The sequence below is a fragment of the Pteropus alecto genome, unplaced genomic scaffold (genome assembly GCF_000325575.1).
Source record: "Pteropus alecto unplaced genomic scaffold, ASM32557v1 scaffold223, whole genome shotgun sequence".
Classification (NCBI taxonomy): Eukaryota; Metazoa; Chordata; class Mammalia; order Chiroptera; family Pteropodidae; genus Pteropus; species Pteropus alecto.
In genome coordinates this window covers 3,011,171-3,026,715 of record NW_006434441.1, presented here as the reverse complement: position 1 = coordinate 3,026,715, position 15,545 = coordinate 3,011,171, and the positions used below count along the sequence as shown (strand labels likewise).

General features: G+C 45.4%; 1 protein-coding gene across 1 annotated transcript in view; it reads right to left on the bottom strand.

Moving 5' to 3' along the window:
* The window catches only part of TMEM87B (transmembrane protein 87B), a 51,625-nt gene that overhangs the window by 14,389 nt on the left and 21,691 nt on the right, over positions 1-15,545 (bottom strand). The window contains exons 3-11 of the mRNA XM_015587428.2: positions 14,683-14,774; positions 11,722-11,853; positions 10,765-10,818; positions 9,628-9,718; positions 8,330-8,391; positions 7,929-8,112; positions 7,656-7,755; positions 5,152-5,245; positions 985-1,056 (exon numbers count right to left, since the gene is read on the bottom strand). Of these exons, the coding sequence (XP_015442914.1) occupies positions 985-1,056; positions 5,152-5,245; positions 7,656-7,755; positions 7,929-8,112; positions 8,330-8,391; positions 9,628-9,718; positions 10,765-10,818; positions 11,722-11,853; positions 14,683-14,774 (881 nt within the window). The remainder of the gene's footprint in view (positions 1-984; positions 1,057-5,151; positions 5,246-7,655; positions 7,756-7,928; positions 8,113-8,329; positions 8,392-9,627; positions 9,719-10,764; positions 10,819-11,721; positions 11,854-14,682; positions 14,775-15,545) is intronic.

Genomic DNA, 15,545 nt, shown 5'->3' with positions numbered 1-15,545 from the left:
AGACCCGCCAGTCCCAGGCCAGGCGCCCGCAGGCCCCACAGGACATCCTGCAGGGCCTGTGCTTTTCTGTTTCTTACCTATTTTGATCTTGCGAGTCTATTCTCATTTTACACTCTCGAGGACCATAAATAAGGAGTTATGTCATCTATCAATTCCATTCTATCAATTAAAACCTGAAATACGTCAAATAGAACAAATCTGGACTTAGGTAAGGAGGGACTTCATTCTGAAGGTAATGGCGAAGGGAGAATGTCACGACTATGGGATCTCAGCGTCCGTGGTCACACAGGACAGGGCTGGGCTCCGACCGGCAGGAGCGCACAGGACCACGTGGCTCAGGAGTGAGGCGTGGGTGGCGCATCAGGTGACGAGCTGGGAATGACATTCCGAATCTGCAGAGCTCTGTCTGCAGGTGGGGGCCCCTGTGCAGTGCCCAGCTTAGTCCGGCTTGGTCTGTGGCCCACATGGCAGTTACAGGGCTGAGCCCGAGAGGACAGGAGCCACATTCCCATGTACACCTATTTTAAGTCCCAGACACTCATGAACCAAAAACTTCATTTTAATACCTGAAACTACCCAAACTGCTTTTCAATCTTTCTAAATGATCAATAACTTGTCGTTAGAAGATCAGTGTCTAACACACACAATGAAACCCTTAAGGCTACTGTCAGAATTTACAGTAGCCTTACATCCTTCACACATCACCAAGACAAATACTTTCTAGAAATTCTTGACTAAAACCAATTTTCTACATTAAAAATCTGATCTTGTTTAATAATCCAAAAGTAATTTTTAAAAGCCAATGAAAAAAAAATTACAAGCAAATTCAAAACTGCTAAGCCTGTACCCACAGACATGGTAAGGGCAGGGATGCTTACATACCTCTTGGGTCAAAGTCAGAAGGAAGTGCGAGGAAAGTACGTGGTCCTCCACCCCCACCTCCCGTGAGAAACCATAGGGTCCTGCGGCTGCAAGAAAGGATATCCACCAGCACAAGCCAGAGTCAAGAAGAGACAGGGGAAGGCTGGCCAGAAGCACAAGATCAGAGTCATTTGCCTGCAGCAAACAGGAAGAAAAAGCGAAAAAAGAGGGGAGGGGGCTTCATGAGAAAGGCTATGCTTTGAATTTTTCAGACTATTTCTGCTATTACTTTAGAGCTAGATTCATACAGGATTTCACCAAAAACAAAGGCGGTGAGGTCCTGAGACAAACACTGGATTCTCCCTGCAGTCCTGCCACCCACTCCCAGGTGTGCCCACACAGCCTGCCCCTCCCCTAGGGCGGTGGGTGCTCTGCAGGGAAGCACTAACAGAACAGGACCTGCAGCCCTCAGCGGGAACACAGTTCCTGTGCACAACTGACCAAATGTCTTCAAATGTGTTTTAATGCAGAAAATATGAAAATTACTAGAGTAAAATGTTTACATCACTCCCTGAGATCACATTTAGTTAACTATAATTTTATTTAGTAAACTTGAATTCTAAACTAGTAGCTCTGAACAGAAGCAGAAGGTGCTTTTTAAGCAAATCAGGCAGAAACAGCTCTAAACCTACCATTATTTCCTAACTGGACTTGCCTCAGACTCAGGGGCTCCATGGGTATAGTCTGGGAGGTTCTTAAACACACTAGTGCAGGCAAAACGTCTGCGTTGGAGGGGAACTGGGGGGCTATAACCTGTGAAGACAGGCTTCAGGCCTGTCTCATTTCCAGCACCCAAGCGAGGTTGGAACTACTGCTTTAGAGAATGAGAATAACAACTTAAAGGTTTGTTTTAACTTGGGAGTGTACTGACAATTCATAAACAGGGAATTTAAAGAAGAGTTAGACCTGGCTTAGGAAAAAATCACCGGCGAGGGACAGTGCCATGTTTGCTAGCACACTTGCTTCCTTGTGGACACAGGCAGATTCATGTCCCTTTGACCCTTCCCCTGAGAGATAAAGATGAGAAAATGAAAAGAATACAAGGAAAACAAAAGAACATTTCATGTTAAAAGGTGAAAGACAAGTACCAAAGACAGTGGAAACAATAACTCAGTAAAAATTAAACCATCCATAGGAAAGTTTCAGAGAAGACATCAGCGTAGCAGAAACATAAAAACACTGCTCTGGGATCTGCATAAACTGCTCCACTCTGACCAGGCGCAGTCCTTCTAGAATGCCCTCCCAATCCCACGAAACCAGTTGGGGGGCGCCCAACTTCGGACACCTACTCAGTGATGGGTCCTCAGAGATAAACTCATATCGCCTTAGGATTTCTGCTGGATTGCAGCTCCTGCACCTACCTGTCCTGAACCTACTCTCCTGCTGTCCTACTGTTATCTCTGGAGTGCTCGAAGCTGGGGTGCCTTGGGAACTCTCTGCAACACTGGCCGCCCTCCTCACTGAAGCTCTCCCAGTCTCCACACCAGGGCAACCTCTGGCTCTTCCATCTCACTTCATCCAAGTGCTCCTCCCACAAGCAGGACCCACCTACCAGGTCTCCCTGGCCCCACCCCTTTCACTGGACCGGAGTCCTGTGCCCCTCCATCCTCTCTGCCCAATTCTCTCCCTCTCATAGGTGGTCCCCAACCTTCAACATCAATTATGATTCCTCTTGCAAACCTAGGCTGGGACTTCCAACTCTTTTCACATTAACGCCCCTGGTGGCTCAGACCTCCTCCATTGTGGTCTTTTCTCCAAGGTCATCCCCTTGAGGATGGCATCACTGCTCTAAGTGCCAAATAGGGCAGACGGGACTTCTCTGGAGCCTCCCCTTCTTCTGCCACATTTCTCAGCTAGACTACCAAATGGAATCTGTTTTCCATGTCCTCTGCCCTATTTCCAGCCCTCACCATCTCCTCCTTGGACCTCTGCCAATGGACTTCCTGTCCTGGTCCCTCCTTCTCTAATTCATCTTTTTGTGTCGTCCCTGTGTTCTTTCTAACACAGATTCCACATTATCCACCAGTGCAGCTTCAATCCCCTCTACCTTCCACCTTCGAAGAAGGGCTAAACTCTGGACCCACAATTCTACCTTTTCCTTTTGGCCCCATCTTCCATGACCCACCGGCTTGCTCATCTATAGGTGTCTACTCCAGCACATTCTGCCATAGTCTCTGTTTTCATGCTTCTGGCTGTGTGGTCGCCATTCTTCCCACAATGCCTCTTCCTACTGAGCCCCTATTTGTTCTCCCAAACTCAATTTAAATGTCACCATCTCCATGTAGTCTTTCCTGATTTCATGCCAGAACACCTGCTCTCTTTCCTGTTTGCATAAGATCTCTCTAAAATGCAACTACTACTGATGTATGTTCTCAGCTGTGTGTCTGCTCTACCAGACTGTGGGGTCCTTAAACAAAGGGAGTGTCTTTTCCTCCTATGCCTCCTCAGTGTGGGGCACACAGTGAGCACTTAAGTTAGCTTGGGGAGTTGTTACTTTTTCACCTTCAACTAAATTCCTATCTTGAGGTAACAATAACGCAAAACTGTATTTACTATTATTATTACAAATTAAAAGGAATATGATTTTCATGATATAACAAACTATTTTAGAAGGACATAGTAAAGGATATGAACCATACAAAAATGGAGTCGATAACTGCTAAAATTATGTCACCAAAAACAACGGCTAAATGGCTAGAACCCTGAAAGATAAAAACAGAAAAAAATGCTGAATTTCATTATATTACAGGAATTATCACTGACGAAGAAAAACAATTTAGCTCACAGCATCACTTTACAAAGGCCACATAAAAGATTCTACTTCCTAACAGAATTGTGTTTAAGCACATGGGAAAGATCCATTTGGGCAGCAATAGATGCTAATTTGTCAACAACCTGTTTGAAGACAAGGTGAAACTGAACTACATACGGAATGGCAAATAACAAGCACCATGTCCCCACCCCACAAGGGCCACCATGTCAGTTTCTCCTCTCCACACCAAACCTACAGCCATGACACTCATGGAATGGACCCTCATCTCTCCTACTCACACGAAGGACATGGAAAAAGGCAAATAAGGAAAAGGCACAGAGTGGAAGGGACAAACAGCATAGATTATCCACTTTACTCTAAGCGGGAGCTGACAGAGTAGCACATACTGACTGTACAATCTTAAGGAAATACAGAGTATGTACTGTATCTATATGTGGAATATTTATCTTCTGTTTTCTTTCTAGCAGATTAGTTTCCTTAGTTATATAAAAATGCAGACTTCTTCATTATTATGTAAACGTAAAAATAAGTACTCCGTTCAAGAGTCAAAGATGAAACAGCAGGTGTACCTCACCTGATGAAGCAGCAGGTCTACCTAACCGAATGCAGACACATTAAGACAACAACAGAAAGAAGAATGAGGCTTCTTGACACTACTGACTAGAGTCCTGCTTCAGGGTCAGAGTGAACACGTGATGTGAACTCACAGCTCACACACACAAACCGCTCTGTGCAGTGAGTGACCTGAGTTATACATCTAGGTAAAAATCACACTATTCTCAGAATCAAGTGAAATACAATAAGCTGCTGATCACTCAGTCATCACTATGTCATCACTGAGTCATCACTCAGTAATCACTATGTGATTAAGACAAACCGTGAGCTAGAAACCTCAGGGTCTCCACAGACATAAACATTCCATCATGTCCCAAGAAGGGAGCACTGTCCCGGCGCCAGTCACCCTCGAATGCTACCTGCTCCCAGTCCTTGCAGGAGAGAGCTCTGCTGAGCCCCATGACCCTGTATCCAGAGTCAGAGGTGGCCTACGACCAAGTGAGACTTGAAAGTGAGACATAATGTCTGCACATGTGAAGGGGGCACTGACACTGTCTCACGTGGCATGTGTGTAAGCCGAGACGCAAGGAAGAAAGGACCGTGTGTGGACTGCAAAAAGACAGAGACAAGCCATCCTCGTGAGGGGTGACTGCAGACACTTTGAGGGGTCAACTCCCGGGCGACACCATTGCTGCCTTCAGTCAGGTAGGTCATTTCAGGAAGTGCTCTGGGGCTTGCCTTTTACTTCCGGAGAGTATTAAGAAGGAAAACCCCCTGTAGGAAAAGCAGCTCAAATCGCGCCCTTTCTTAAACTCTCCGTCTTTACAGACTCATCTCAGGAGACATGAGGTTGAGCCGCAGCAACGACAAAAGGGGCGGTAGGGTGATCATGCGGTTTTTACCCTGACGACTCTCATCACGCCTTCAACTGCTGCAAAGGTCAAGTAGAGGAGCCCAAGTCCAATCACCCGATGCATAACTGTCCCCAAGCGAGGCCTGGATCGGGGAAGGAAATCAGGGCAGGAAAGAAAAGGCAGGTCAGTCACATGTCTGAATACAGTTAGGGCCTCACTTCCAACAGGACAGAAGTTGCCACCTAGTCAGATAGGTCTATCCCACCCACGGTGCTTTGTGCTAGGAAATGCCTGTCTCCTGGGGACAAGGCAGCAACTGGCTCAAAGCCGGACCTTCTGCTCTGGCACTGGGAGCAAGCGAGCACTCTGCCGCGGAAATGCAAGCGCAGGGGCCGCGCCGTCGCCCGGCCCAGATCCGAAGAGCGGGATGAAGAGCAGGCTGACGCTTCTGAGTGTCACCAGCAGAAATGATTTAACTTTTTCTCTGACATTAATTAAAACTGTCTGGGGTCCATTTTGTTGGAGTCGACCAACCAACTTACAACCTGGGCAGAGAAGGAGCAGACGTCACGAGACAGAGCCCCATCACCTTCCTTCTCTCAAGACCCCAAACCAATGTGGACAGACTTCAGTTCCAGTCTTTGAATTAGAAAAAATTAAAGTACCATTTTGATTCTTTAAAAATACAAATAAATTAGGAAACCGCAAAGATGGTAATTTCTATGCTTAGTAATGTGACAGAACTGAAATTTACTGATACCTACAAGTCAGAGTCTATTGCACATACATTTTAGCTCAAAAACACTCTTCTCAGAGTTAATTAGAAGAAAAAAATGGTTTCGAAGATACTTAGGGTCATCATTCTAAAACAATCTAAGTACCCACAGTTCATGTTTCGGACTAGTTATTTCATTTAGCTTATCTGAGTTCTGACTCTGTCTAACAGCTAATGGCCCACCCTATGACAGCTGACATGCGGGCTGCAGTGAAGGGATGCAATCGCCAAGGCCTGTGTCCCGTATGCTAGCTATTTCATCTGTCCCCTCACTGAAACACGCCACACATGCCAGCGCCTGGTGCTCCTAACTGCAGCCGAGAGGCACGTGAGACACGGCAGGGGCTCTAGGGCTGTGCCCTGTGCTGAGTCCCCAAAGCAGAGCACGAGAGGGAACCAATAAAAGTCCGACAGGAAGGAGGCCTGGCTGAGTGTGAGCCCCAGCGCACATGTGCATCCAACACCCTTCACGGGATGGCGCTCTGGGCTAGGGATGGCACGGGGATCCATACACGGACACAAAGCCCCTACCGGGCTCAGTGGAGACAGCAAGAGCTCACGTACACACCCAGGGGTTTTGCAGGGGGAGGGTGGGTGCCATGTCTAGAACTCTGGCAGGGTTGCCTACCTGAATATGAAGGGGGAGCAGGGCCAAGATGGTGAGAGGTCTGGGAAAAGAGCCCCCAGTAAGAAAGGGTGGGCTATTTAAGGGAGAGCAATAGCATGACAGCCAGTAGGACGGAGCTCAGTGCTCAGAGGGGAGAAAGCAAGGGACGAAGTTGGCCATCAGAGAAGCCAGAGGAAAATGAGCAGAAAAATGAGATCTGAGTCATACTCCAGGAAGTTCCCCTTAGCCGCTGCTGCCTACACAACCCAAGGGAGCCCAGGCTGAGGGGAGGGCTCGGGTGTGCATGAGGATATCAGTGGTCTGCCGGAACAGAAGGATAGCTGAAGGAGGCGGTGAGGATTGGGGAGGGCAGGGCCAAAGGCCAGAGGCCAGAGCGGGGTCAAAGGGCAACAGGAGCTGACATGTCAGAGACAGTGAACAGGAAGAGGTGGTGACAGCTGAAAAGTGGCCTGTGGTGATGGACAGGGTATGGCTGTACAGAGAATGGCCTTGGTGTCCCAGCTGAGGGAGACAAAGGGCAGGATACCAGCTGTCGAAGGTGAGATGGGGTCACCCAAAGACTAGCCCCAGGGTCCTGGCCACACAGGGCATCTGACGGTGACATGCTGAGGGGCAGGTTAGCAAGTTAAGGGATGAGGGGAGGAGGCCGGGTGGTACCAGGGCTGCAGCAAGAGGCGGAGCAGGCGGCCAGGCTGAGGCCGAGCTTTTGGGCATCAGAGGGTTTTAGGGATGAAGGGAGAAGGGTGCTCTGAAGAGGACAAGTGACACACAGGATGAGGGGCGGGAGGAAACAGAGCTGAGGGACAGGGCTTAACCCAGGAATCTCGCTGACATGGCAGTGTCCTGTCCCTGATGGCATCCACACACAGTCGTAAGAGGCAACTGTGCTGCTAAGGAAATAGAAAATGGTTTGGACCTCGAGGATGGTTTAAAATTTTCTACATCCTTGAAACTGATCCTTCATTTGTGGGACTGAGAAGTGACTGGAACTACACTCAGGCACTTGCTGTGCGGACAGTGTGGGACAGCCAGTGCATGGACAGCCCTTGAGAGTGTGGCCTGCACATACTTCCCAGTGGGTTTGTACCAGGACACTGATGGGCGTCCCGCTCCACAGAGGCCATGAGACAGAGACATGGCAGGACTTACTTTACGATGCCGTAGCCCAGGCTCACGATGATCACCAGCAGGCGAGCCAGTGTCCTCTTGGTGGCGGAGATCAGCTCTGCCAGGATCAACAGTCCTTGAGCTGAGGGGAGAGGAACACGCGCACTGTGTGCACCTGCGTGGCTGGGCCGGAGCCGTTCCGCCAGCCTCCCTGGGACCCCCGTTCCGTCTGCCATGTGCCTGTTCCCATGGCTGTGCTCACAGACACGGGGGCCCCTTGGGTTACATCATGTTTTGGAGAAAGTCACAACTTACTCGACAGCCCAGTGCTGTTGATGTTCTGGTATTCGGTATAGAAAACTGCTTTTTCAAGCATTCCCAGGAAAATGACAGCTGCGATCCAGAACTGGATTCTTAATATATCTTTCCAGTAGCAGGCCAACCACACGAGCCAGAGCACGCCATACAGGGCGTACACGATGCACATGGCCAGGTAGAACTGCAGGGGAGAAGTTGCTGTCAGCTAGGCCTGGCAGTTGCCCGGAAACCGACATTTCCACCCCATGCTTTGCTCCTTGACTTTCTAGTCGGTCTGGAAGCTGAGAGGGCAGGGCAGAGCCATAGCTCATAGGGGTCACCACTACTGACTCTTGGGAGTTTAAAATTTTCCAAGTAGGATACAGAACCTGTTTTTAGGATATGACAGACATACTCACAATCATGAGAGGCCAGTCGGAGGCAGAGAGGTATCCTTTCGGCCCCATCATAGAGAGAGAAACTGGTATGGGGAGAGGGGTAGAGAAAGGACAGTGAGCTCTGTCTTCAGCTTTCAGGGTGGGCGCAGTCCCCAGCGGGCCCCAAGAACGCAAGCTGATCTGTGCCCAGCAGTTGTCCGACCGCGCACCTAACCATGGCACTGCCATGAGCATGTGCTCTAACACCCAGGCCAGATCCAACCTCATGCAAAGCAGAGTCACGTTGGCTGTGGCCTGGCCCCGGTTGATCATCCGGGCTATTGTCTGAGACGCGGTAACAAACAGTGTCCAGTCCGGCACAGGACTCGTGGTGCTCAGCAGTGGCTCCAATGACTAAGTGTGGGGCACAGTGCTGGCAGCCTGAGTAGGGGAAGGCACTCCCAGAAGACAGAATGGCCTCCAGGTCCCTGCTCCCTCTCTGTGGCCTGGCCTGGCACACACGTCGTCTCTAGGGCGAGGCCCGACCCCACGGCCCTCCAGAGCAGCCGCCTCCACCAGCTCCCCACGGGATCCCCTCTGCAGCGATGCTTGTTCAGCCCATGCTCCCTGCCCCCACCAGATGGTGTGTCTCTCAGTGGGAGGGCCTGGCTCCCCTCTGGGTCCCCAATGGATGAACCAGAGGAGTGCACACCCTTAGGACCCTCACATGCTGTCTGGCACTGACAGTACAGCAGATACCCCTCTGGAAAACGGTAGCCAAAGCGATGCCAGGGCATGTGAGAGCACTGCGCCCTGGCAAATGGCTTACTGTGAGCCCGCTCCTGCGTGGGCAGGGGAATTATAGCTAATGGGCTCATAGGAGCCACCCTGTGCGGGAGCTCAAGGCCACGGGAACCCCAGTGGCCAGGCATGCCACCTTTACTTCTAGGCTACAAAGTGCCGCTTAAAAAGCTTTTCAAAAAGCAACAATTTCTGACCCCTGATGACGACCATTTTAAAAAGAATATGATCTCTTCAGGCACAATGAAGATGTCACCTGCCCAAATCTATGCATTGATTTTTTTTTTTAAATTTGAAAGTATGGAGAATTTTCTATCCCGCTATGAAGTTTAAAATTTAAAAATTTATCTTAATTTAAAATTTTCTATCCATTAAGAATAAAGTTTTATGTCCCCCAGATAAACAGATTATTCATTTTTGTATTTAATAGAAATTCATTTTTGAATCGTGTTTTAACAGAGAATATAAATTTGGGTCAATGACAAAAATATAGAACACAGGAAAGGCAGGCAATAAACATGCATGTAGTTTAACTATACCATTCAAACTCCAGTTTGCATCCGTATTTTCTGTTTTAATTGAAACAATAAAGATGTGAAACCCATCTCTCTGGGTTCTTGCAACAACATCCTGAAACAGGAAAAAAAAATCTTGTTATTTGAAAAACTTGCTATATAAGATATAGCTTAATGATTGTGCATCACATTTTAAAACAACTTTTAATAATTAAATTGGGTTACTTTTAAACAACACAATCAGATAACACAGGAAGGTGGGCAGTGGAGGGTTCCCATTTTTTTATCACCATTTTCCAGACCTAGAGATGGCGGAGGAGAGAAGCCTATTCCACCCTTCAACATTTTCTACTTTCCCTATTTCTACAGATTCCCTCGTGTCACCATTCTATGTTGTATTTAATATTACCTTTCAAGTACTTTTTCTCATATTACTCTTTCCATGTTTTATCCAAATATCAAGTATGCAGTTTTAAATTGAACTGTGGGAGGCAGAAGTTAGATGACACTGTGAGAAATGGCTCCTATTCATATGTGGCTAAATTATTCCAATTCCCTAAGGGTGGATGTTACTAGCGGTCCCACTGCGGACTATGACTGCCACTTTCATGCTGATGCCCCTCGCATGCCCCATGTAACTGGTGACTGGACTAAACTTCTCGCATGCCTCCTTCCTGAATATCCCTGTCCTGCCCTTTTACTTCCTCTCGTTCCACAGGTGATGGTCTATGCAGCTCTTCTCAGCCACGGCAGAGGGAGGGCCTCTGCGCTATCAGGCTGCTTGCTAAGGTAGAAAGAAACAAGAAACGAGCAGTCATGGTGTAAAAGTGGACAGGGTGCAGCCCCAGAAGGCTCCTGTGGCCCTCAGCCTCCTGGTCTCCCCACTTCTGATAACTCCTCAAAATAAAGAAAGGCTGCACAGATGTTAACCTTAAATTAGAACTTTAAAGAGGGTCTTAAACAAAGACAGAAATGAGGATATGCAAAAGTCACACACATATGTATGCAAACATACTGTTTTGAATAAGACTTCTTTTCTTCTTTCCCAGTTCTAATAACCCTACTTTATATCACTCTCCAAATATCTATCCATCAGCAGATTCTTTTCAGTCTTACTATAACTTGCATATATTTGCTTTGACGACAAATAAAATGATTTACCATTGATCCTTCCTGGTTTGAAACATTTCTGATATTTGTAATCAGTTCCTTATTCTGGAAAAGAGAATAAAAAAATTTCATTTTATATTGCTGCATTTCTGTGAGGATAACGATTAAGAAAAAAATGTGTTATGAAAAAAGTAAAAATCTGAAAGCTGAAAATCAGAGAAAAATTTCACTGTAGCCCACACGAGTGACTAAATCATGCTTTTGGAAAATTACCTCCTTAATCAGGGCAGTGGACACAGCCGGCAGGGAGGGCATCAAGAACTCAAAGGGGCTCCAGGTGCTGAAATGTTCTACATTTGGCTTGGGTCTACACCAGCTCAGCTTTTGAAAATTCATCAGTATACTTCTGAGGTACACACTTTACTATATGTTTATTGCACTTCGCAGATATTTAACCCCTTTAAAATTTTTACTAAAGATATATTTTCATTTCAGAATTTACAAAAAAAAAAAAAAGTGAAAATGACCATGGCCTTACTACACAAGGTGACTGCTGAGAACATTCTAGAATCTGATTTAGATTCTAGAATGCACTGAGAGAAGCAAGTGTGTTAAATGCTGGTTAAGTTGAGTGCATGGATAGACTGCGGTCGCAGCAGCAGGCCTGGGGCTGACAGCATGATCCTTGGGGACCCTGTGGAGTGCTGCTGTGAAGGAAAGGTGGGGAGGTGTGCAGGCAGGTGGGGCCAGGGAATGAGGTGAACTGACAGCAAGTCACTGAGGTGGCCGAGGGTCCTCTTTCAGGGCGCTACTGCCAAGGCTACGGGGAAATAGACAATGGCGCCAACATCTAACTGATCACATGCGACTGCCTCACAAAGGAACTAAGCATGAAAATTAACAAATTAAGCACCTTTATTGAAATTTTGGTTAAGACAGAATTTAAGTCAATATTTGTGTTCACTGGAAGTGAAATAAATTGTTTTACCCGGCGAGACAGATACTCACGTATAATGAGGGAAACACCTGCAAATCACTGTTGCAATCTAAGTTTTCATTTTTTGTTGTCCAGCATTCGATGTTCTCGAAATAATGAGCACAAAAGTCTTCATCAACACTTTCAGGCTTCTGTGACAGCTCCTACCCAAGGTGAAATTCTATGTTATCATTTATTTCCACACTTCCTATCCAAGAAGATAAGTAAAATGTAATATCTAAATAATAACAAAAACTTATTCAGTTTGGAACACTTGAAAATATGAACAAAACAGTAAAAAGAAAAAAGGTCTGAATATAATTTTAAGTAAAAGTGAGGTGAGCACAACATTTTATCTGCTCCGATGTGCTCAGACACAGCAGTACCTGATATAACCATGATCTCACAGCAAGACAGTGACTGAAGTGTTTTGAAATACAAAATACTTTGTCCGGGGCTACCTGCATCATACCCCAGGGGTAAAAGATCTCATAGAGGAAGAAAGCAGCATTTAATCAGAAGGAAAGACAAGCCATACACCTAGTAAAAGCAAAGGTACATATCCAACTGGGGGCTGGGAACACTCATTTATACACCAGAACCCAGGTCTCCTCCAACGCCGACATGGGAGTAAAACCCAAGGGCAGCGCCTGGTCACCAAGAAAAGGGTAAGCTGGCTTCCACTGCCAAATATTGGACAATCTCAGCTAAGCAAATAAAAATAGTAACAGATTACAGGTCGTAACAACCCAAAAACCGATGAGTCTGTACTGATGGCTGGCTGGCAGACAGACAGACAGACAGACAGGTAAGATGGAGGCAGAGGGAGCTCACCCTCACAGCAGAATGCTAACAGATGTAGAAGAAAGTTGCCATGCAGCAATTGTAGAGAAATAACTGATCCCTCAGGCCAGAATCAGAGGATGTGAAAACAAGGAATGACGGGGAAATAGGACAGGTATCTACCTACAGGTACAAAAGTACTCTTCACAAGTTACCGCTGTTAACAAAGAGAACATCTTTGTTGAGATGTTGAGATGGGGCATCATTGGTGAGAAACCTGGCAGAAACTTTCCTAACCAACCAAGCACGGCTAACATCACCCAAAATGGGACAAACCAGAATTTCCAGTATGCCTGCCAAAAATACAACCTGAATCCAATCCAACATCAAAAATAACCAGTTGAGGCACACTTTGTAAAAATAAATGGCTTGTACATTTTAAATATATCAACGTCATGTCACTTAAAACCAAAAAAGAAAAATAAACTGCAGAATAGCAATATGATCCTAGATTGGTGCTTAGATCAGAAGGAAACAAAACCACAACAACACACCTGCTGAAAAGGAGGTTTCTGGGACCCTGGAGGCATTTTAATAAGGTCCATCTACTAGATGAGAGCATCCTCGTCAGTGTTAGGGCTCTTGTATCTGATACTTGTGCTGTGTGACCTGAGTACCCCCATTCTCAGAGAATGTATGCAAAGGAGTTAGTGTGAAGGGGTAAAATATTTAGGGAGGAAGTCAAAAAGGCAACATTCAAGGAAAATGGCATCTTTTACCCCAAATTAAAAGATAATACAAATAAAAGTATGGAAGTCCACATGTTATTCAAAGTAGGAGCCGACAGATCACAGATAAGCTGCAAAGGGACCAATTCCAAGCAACCACGGCAGCATCAGGGAATGAGCGTCTGGACGACGACATGGGAGCCCAGGGGTTCCTGGGGAGGAAGCCTAGGCTGCAGGGCAGGGCAGGCATACCTGTGGCCTGTCCCCCTCTCTCAGGCACACCCGCCTTCCCCTCCTCACCGCTTTCTGAGACCTGCTCACTCACTAAATCTACTGGGACTCATAAGCTCTAGGTACCTGTTACTAATTTTTAATGAAGTGAAACTTTAACATTTCTTTCTTAAATTAAGTTGATTTTTGTTGGTATGTGACCCAGTTTCTTTATCTTACATGTCTGATTTAAACATTTACTAACATTTTTCATAAGACACAAGAAAACTAAAAGATTTGTATTCTTCTCAGAAAGCATGTACTTTGATGTAACTAAAACGTCTATTGCCTAAGGCCCAAAATAAATCTGTGGCACTTCTCAAACCACAATCTGTATTTCTAGCCAATTCGCCTGGTGAGTTAATAAACCTTTATATTCATAATTTTTCCATCATAGCTTTACATGCTTTAAAAACTTGTGTTAATGAGGTATCACCTCATACCTGTCAGAACAGCTGTTGTTAAAGACAAGAGATAATAAATGCTGGTGAGGATGTGGAGAAAAGGGAGCCCTCATGCACTACTGGTGGGATGGCAAATTGGTGCAGCCACTGTGGGAAACAGCATGGAGGGTCCTGAAAAGTTAAAAACAGAACTACCTATGACCCAGCAATTCTACTTCTGGGTCTTTATCCAAAGAAAACCAAAACACTAATTTGAAAAGATGTATGCACCCCTATGTTCACTACAGCTCTATTTACAACAGCCAAGACATGTAGGGAACCTCAGTGTCCTTTGATGGATGACTGGGTAAAGAAAATGCAGTACATATATATCATGGAATACTACTCAGCCATAAAAAAGATGAAACATTGCCATTTGCGACAACATGGATGGATCCTGAGAGTATCATGCTAAGTGAAATATATCAGAAAAGGACAAAAACCGTATGATTTCACTCATATGTGGGATATAAAATAAAAAGTAACGAATGAACTAACAAAACAAACAAAAACAAACTCATAGACACCAACAACAGAATGGTGGTTACCAGAGGGGCAGGTGGATGGGAAGAGGGCAAACTGGGTAAAGGGGGTCAAACATGTGGTGACAGAAAGGGACCAGACTTTGGTTGGTGAACACACACCAACCAAAATATTTAATTCAATATACAGATATTGAATTAAACTGTTGTATTCCTGAAATTTATACAGTATTATTAACCAATGTTACTTCAATAAATATTTTTAAATATGTTTGCGTTTTACTTACCTCCAGCTTAGAAAATTCATTTTGGCAGGTGTAATGCTTCAAATACCAGCCTATGGTAAACCTCACAGGCCCAGGACAATGGAAGGACTGAACTGTTTAGAAAAAGAAAGTCTCATTTTACAATAATAATATAGATACACCATTATAAATTTAAAGTTTCAAGAATGTAATTTGAAATAGGCTACTTCAGTGAAACAATGAGTAAAATGTTACCTAATTTCTCCAAAATTCACTGCAGATCGAAACAGATAAATGCATGAAGTCAGACGATCAAAACTGACTCGCAGCTGCTATACTACTACTCATTCACCTGCGAGTGGCCAGATGTGCTGACATTGCTTACTTCACTCTACAATATTCTCTTCACTGACTTATTCACTCAAAAAATACTGAGTAAGCACCCCTTGCTTGCCAGGATGGGACACAACAGTAATCGAGAACAATTCCTGATCGTGACAAGAGAGGTAAGAGGGATAAATCAAGAGGACATAACCCTAGTAAACATATATGCACCCAACATAGGAGCACCTATATACATAAAGCAATTATTGACTCACATAAAAGGAGAGATCAATAGTAATACACTCATAGTAGGAGAGTTTAACACCCCATTGACACCAATGGACAGATCTTTCAGGCAAAAAATCAACCAGGTAACAATGGGCCTAAAAGATACATTAGAACAGATGGACTTAATAGATATTTCCAGGGCATTTTCCCCCAAAGCAGGAAAATATACATTCTTCTCAAGTGCACATGGAACATTTTTCATGGCTTGACCACATGTTAGGACACAAATCAAATCTCAATAAATTTAAGAAGCTTGAAATCATATCAACTGTCTTCTCTGATCACAATGGTAT